This window comes from Carlito syrichta, unplaced genomic scaffold, assembly GCF_000164805.1.
Source record: "Carlito syrichta isolate Samal-C Ts95f unplaced genomic scaffold, Tarsius_syrichta-2.0.1 Scaffold81549, whole genome shotgun sequence".
Taxonomy (NCBI): domain Eukaryota; kingdom Metazoa; phylum Chordata; class Mammalia; order Primates; family Tarsiidae; genus Carlito; species Carlito syrichta.
In genome coordinates, this window is record NW_007025645.1 from 283374 (window position 1) to 289593 (window position 6220).

Consider the following 6220-nt stretch of genomic DNA (forward strand, 5'->3'; position numbering starts at 1 on the left):
GGCGTCGGGCCGCGCACCAGCGCCGCCGCGGGCTTTGTCCCGGGACAAAGGGGGCGACCGGGCGAGGCCTGGCCGGGGCGGCCTGACAATGGGGGCCTGGCGGGGCGGCGCTCGCTCCCTGGGGGACCCCGGGGCCTGTAAAGCCTGAGGACCCGGCACGGCGCAAGACCTGGATCCCGTCTGCCCCCCGGGCCCCGGACAGGGTCGGTGAGGGTGGGTGGGGGGCAGGGGCCTTGGAGGGCAGGTGTGGGTCACCCCGAAGCCCCTCGGCGAGGGAGGCAGCGCGTAGCCCTGTTTTCCTCCACCATTTTGCCCCACTAGTATAATGCTGGACCCTCCTTGTGTATCGCTTTCCCCCAAAGGAAGAAGCCGATGAATATGTTAAACTTGGCCACGAAGAGCAGCAGAAAAGGCTGCAGACGATCATAAAGAAAATTGACTCGGACTCAGATGGCTTTCTCACGGAAAGTAAGGACTGCCCTACCCAACTAACAATGGAGAAATCCCTTTTTAGGAGACAAACATTTTAAGCAGAGGTGTCTGTTGAATGTAGATTGCTAGCGTGCCAACAATTTGGAAGTACTGTGAGGGGGGAAAAGGACACAGAGTAGGTTTTATAACTGGACATCTTTAGACATGGGGTACCAAGGGCTGCTTTCTCCAGCTATTTATAAGTATCCTTGACCCTGTACTGTATGTGCAGGTCATACCTTGAGACACCCTCTTCATCACATCTTTTGTCAGTGTCAACAGTATGATTCATTTAAAATAAATACGCCCCAAACCTTCTTAAGGCAGTATGTAATTTATTGCTCCTTAGATACATCCTTCATCTGAATTTTAAGAATTTGCTTCTTTTTATAAGCAAGTAGAAAAAGACCTGTTGCACATGGATTGTGTTTATTGTAACAAAATGTTAGAGATGGTGGGGGCTCAGAATCATCTTGGCCTTTTCTCTTTATAGAGATGAAGAAATGATGCCCAGAGAGTTACGTGCCTCTTACAAATAAGTGGCAAAGCTAGAATTAGAATCCAGGTATCCTGCTCTTGATTCAGTTTTCAGTATCCTTCAGTTAAAAAAAAAATCTGAATGCTCTTGGGTAGGTTTTCTAGTCAGAAATGCACACAATATTAAAAAACCGTTCTAAATAAATTGCTGTGCAACTGTCTCTCTCCATTGTTTAATTCAAGCAATGAAGCCCTGTCAGCATTCCAAGTTGTTCTTCAAAAAAAATTCAGGTTATTATTATGACTGAAAGTTAGCTATTTTGCTTATATAACTTTTATCACTCAGCATCCAAGGAATAAATTTGCTGGAGAGAATTGAAGATGGGTAAGTTTAAGATGAGCTGTCAGTGGAGTATTCACATTAGTGCCCTCAGGAATATTAAGATTGTTTTTTCTTCTACTTAAGACAATAATGACAACAAAACCTTTAGCCTCTGATTATCCAATATAAAAAGACCCATCTTTGATTACCCTAGACTATAGGCAGAAAAAGTTGATTTGGAAGGCTATATAGTACCTGTCTGTCAGGGCTGAGATATATTCAAATATTTAAACAAAAGTTAGGAAAAAAGCCCAAATCTTAACTTTAGAGATGAGAAAAAAGCTTGAGATGACAAAGCTGAAGTAAACCCACATATCTGATTCCTGTTCCATTGTATTTTCTCCTATGTCACGATGATCTCTTTAAATAAACCAGAAGAGGCCGGGCTCTGTGGCTCAGCCTCTAATCCCAGCACTTTGGGAGGCCAAGGCGAGTGGACTGCTTGAGACCACGGGTTTGAGACCCTCCTGGGCAACTTGGCGAGACCTCGTCTCTACAGTAAATCAAAAATTAGTCAGGTGTGGTAGCGTGCACCTGTAATTCTGGCTACTTGGAAGGCTGAGGCAGTAGGATCACCAGAGCCCAGCAGGTCGAGGCTGCAGTGGCAGGGAGCGTGCCACTGCACTCCAGTCTGGGTGACAGAGTGAAACTCCAACTCAAAAAAATAAATAAACCAGAAGAAAGATTCATGCTTTAGGAGGACCCTCAAGATAATTTTGGTAATTTGCACTTTGAGGGCCAATGCTAGACTCAGATTCTTAAACGGTAGCAAAACTCAATAGACGCTTAGGTTCTGAAGCCACACAGGCTTGAATCTAGACTCTGCTACTTTTCAGCTGTGAAGTCCGGGAACTTGCTGAACCTCAGTTTCCTCAACCGTAAAATAGTGATCATTATAATTGCCTTATTTTGAAGATTAGGGACAATGTGTATAGAGGGACCTGATAAGTGGTTTACTCATTCTTTCCTCACAGATCTTGGTGTTCTTCCTTCCCATTTTTCCTATAATGCAGGATAGTAAATAGTTCCATGAGTAGATATTTAAAACTTGATCGAAAGTAGATATTTAAGATTTGGAACTTTTTTCCAATGTCTTCAGGTACCAAGTTAAGACACATAGCTATTGCAAGAAAGGCATAAAATTGCTACCCATAACTTGGTTGAAATTTTCTCCAGATGTTTTATGACATGTTTAAAGGAACTGTATCTCAAACTTCAGGCACTTGAATTACCTTTACACAATTTAGGCCATATCTACTTGCCATTTATTATTTCCCTAATATAGTTTTGATTCAACTCACATACAATTTATTTTAAAGGAAAACTTTATACTACTACCTTCATAATGAAAAACATTTTCAAGCCAGGCTCGGTGGCTCAGCCTGTAATCCCGCGCCTTTGGGAGGCTGAGGTGAGTGGATTGCCTGAACCCGCGGGTTCGAGACCCACCTGGGCAACTTGGCGAGACCTCATCTCTACAATAAATCAAAAAATCAGCCAGGCATGGTAGCACATGCCTGTAATTCTGGCTACTCGGAAGGCTGAGGCGGAAGGATCGCTGGAGCCCAGCAGGTCGAGGCTGCGGTGGCTGGGAGAAAAACACTTTCATCTAATGCATATTAAAATAAATAGTTATTCAAATATTTGTACTTTCTGAGAGATTTGTGATAGTTAGCAAAGGTTAGCAATTTGGGGGGATATTTAAAAAAGAGTAAAGTGTTCTTTTGGCCAATTGGTAATTCAATCAACAGATACTTATGGAACCAAGCACTTTTCTGGGCATCAGTGGACAAAACAGACCCAAACTAGGTTCTCATGGAGATTACATTCTAGTTAGTTCACATGCTATAAAGTCTTAGACTCTAAACAGCTTTCCCCACCTCCTACCCCTATTTCTATTAATGGAACTAAGCCAATTCTCACTTGTTAATGGCAAACATTGAAGATTTTGTCTTTTAGAGAAGGTTTATAAATCCTCTCTCTTGAGTATCAGAATTAGTGTTACATTCATTGTGTTCTGGGAAATTCTCATAGGTGAACTCAGTTCGTGGATTCAGATGTCTTTTAAGCATTATGCTATGCAAGAAGCAAAACAACAGTTTGTTGAATATGATAAAAACAGTGATGGTACTGTGACTTGGGATGAATACAACATTCAGATGTATGATCGTGTGATTGACTTTGATGAGGACACTGCTCTGGATGATGCAGAAGAGGAGTCGTTCAGGCAGGTAGGTACATGTGTATAAGCTGTTCCCTTGATCATAACAGTTCACTATCTTCCCACATGAATGAGCACAAGAGGACCTGAGGTCTTAGGCTGGATTGCTTTGTTCTCTAGAGAGTCACCTGTTCCACTGTAGCTGTCATTTTAACGGTTTCCTTTCTAGCCAGATTTAGGACTCTGATTCTGGATTGCCTAAATTATCCTTGCATCTGTTTTTCCCAACTGCATCATTTATTTGTCCTCATTTCCAGAGTTGCTTTTGAAATGTGTTTTGAATATGTATCTCAATATTTTAACATCATTGAACAACTTATATCATATTTACTAAGAAGATTATTGTGGCGCATTCCCATTTTTAAACACATAATTTTATTCTTTTTATTTTTTAATTTTTATTGTAGAGATTAGGTCTCACCATGTTGCCCAGGCTGGTCTCAAACCTGCGGGCTCTGTTAATCCTCTCGCCTCAGCCTCCCAAAGTGCTGGGATTACAGGCTTGAGCCACTGTGCCCCGCCAGTTTTTAAATTCATTTTTAAAAAAATTTTAGCCAGGCTCGGTGGCTCAGTCTGTAATCCTACACTTTGGGAGGCTGAAGTGAGTGAATTGCCTGGGCCCGCGGGTTCGAGACCTGCCTGGGCAACTTGGTGAGACCTCATCTCTACAATAAATCAAAAACTAGCCGGGCATGGTAGCGTGCGCCTGTAGTTCCAGCTACTTGGAAGACTGAGGCGGAAGGATCACCAGAGCCCAGCAGGTCGAGAGTGCAGTGGCCGGGAGCGGCCACTACACTTCAGTCTGGGTGACAGAGTGAGACTCCAACTAAAAAAAAAAAAAAAAAAATTTTAATTGTGGTAAAATACATACAGTTGGCCCTCCATATCTGTGGGTTCCTCATATGTGGATTCAACAGAGGATCTAAAATATTTTTTTAAAAACTGTACCTTGGTACTCAACACTTTTGTTTTCATTATTGTAATTCCTATCATATAAGTAATTTAGAAATGATTTTAAATATTCAGGTGGATGTGCATAGGGGTTACATGCAAATACTATACCATTTTATGTCAGGGACTTGAGATTTTGGTATCCAAGGGAGGTCCTGGGACCAAGACCTTATGGATATGGAGGAAGGCCTATATGACAAATTTGTCATCCTGACAAGTGTAAAGTATACAGTTCAGTAGTATTGAGTACATTCAGTGTTGCACAACCAGTCGAGCTCTTTATCTTGCAAAGCTGAAACTATACCCATTAAACAACTCCCTGTTCCCTCCTCCTACCAGCCCCTGACAACTACAATTCTACTTTCTGTCTGTGAGTTTGACTACTCTGGGTACATCATCTAATAGAAACATACAGTCCTTGTCTTTGTGACTGGCTTATTTTACCTAACATAGTGTCCTCAAGGTTGGTCCATGTTGAAGCATGTCAGAATTTCCTTCCTTTTTAAGACTGAATAATATACTTTTGTATGTATAGGTTGAATATCCCTAAATCTGAAAATTAAAATCTGAACTGCTCCAAAATCCAAAACTTTTTGAGCACTGTTATTGAGCATATCCAAAGAAATGCTTATTGGAGCAGTTCAGAATTTGGATTTTTGGGTTAGTGATATTCAACCAGTATCCAAAATCCAAAATACTTCTGGACCCAAGCATCTAGAATAAGGGAAACTCAACCTGTACATACCAGATTTTGTTTTCCATTCATCTGTTGATATACACTTGGGTTGCTTCAACCTTTGGCTGTTGTAAATAATGCTGCTATGAACATGGTGTATAAGTCTCTCTTTGAGATCCTGCTTTTGAGTCTTTTGGGCATATACCTAGAAGTGGAATTACTGGATCATATGGTAATTTTATTTTTACTTTTATGAGGAACTGCAGTACTGTTTTCCATAGTGGCTACACCATTTAACTCATATTTGAAGGTGTAGTATCATTATGTGTTGTATTGTATCTCATGGTTTAATTTGTTGAAGTATATACATCTTAATTAAGCAGAGCTGTGGAAGACAATTTTTATTTAGGAATCAGTAGGAACTTTCCAAGACTTCTAGGAAGTCTATTAACTAAATGAATTATCAACACAAATGACTATAAGCTATTTATATAGAAATTGCTATTTCAAATACTTTTGTATTTCAAAGGTAATTTTATGATTTATTTATATATTTTTTTGAGTTGGAGTCTCACTCTGTCACCCAGGCTGGCGTGGCACAATCACAGCTTACCAGAGTCTCGCCCTCCTGGGCTCAGATGATCCCTCTGCCTCAGCCTCCTGCATAGCTGGGACTGCAGGTGTGTGCCACCATGCCCAGCTAATTTTTTGAATTTTTACAGAGACAAGGTCTCGCTTTGTTGTTCAGGCTGATCTTGAACTCCTGGGCTCAAGCAATCTTCCTACCTCCTAAAGTGCTGGGATTACAGGCATGAGCCACTGCACCTGGTCTTCAATGGAAATTTTAAAGAATTTTAAAAATTTTATGGGTACATAATAGTTGTACATATTGATGGGATACATGTGATATTTTGATGCAAGTATACAATGTATAATGATGAAATCAGGATAGTTGGAATATCTACACCAATAATTTTTTTTTTTTTTTTTTTTTTTTGGAGTCTCACTCTGTCGCCCATACTGGAGTGCAGTGGCCGCTCCC

At 41.0% G+C, this 6220-nt stretch overlaps 1 protein-coding gene across 1 annotated transcript in view; it reads left to right on the plus strand.

Annotated features, from left to right (window-relative positions):
* Window positions 1-365: 365 nt before the first annotated feature.
* Window positions 366-6220, plus strand: part of RCN2 (reticulocalbin 2) — an 18364-nt gene continuing 12509 nt past the window's right edge. Inside the window, exons 1-2 of the mRNA XM_008055383.1 lie at window positions 366-468; window positions 3365-3561. Coding sequence (XP_008053574.1) covers window positions 3388-3561 — 174 coding nt within the window. The 5' untranslated portion in view covers window positions 366-468; window positions 3365-3387. The remainder of the gene's footprint in view (window positions 469-3364; window positions 3562-6220) is intronic.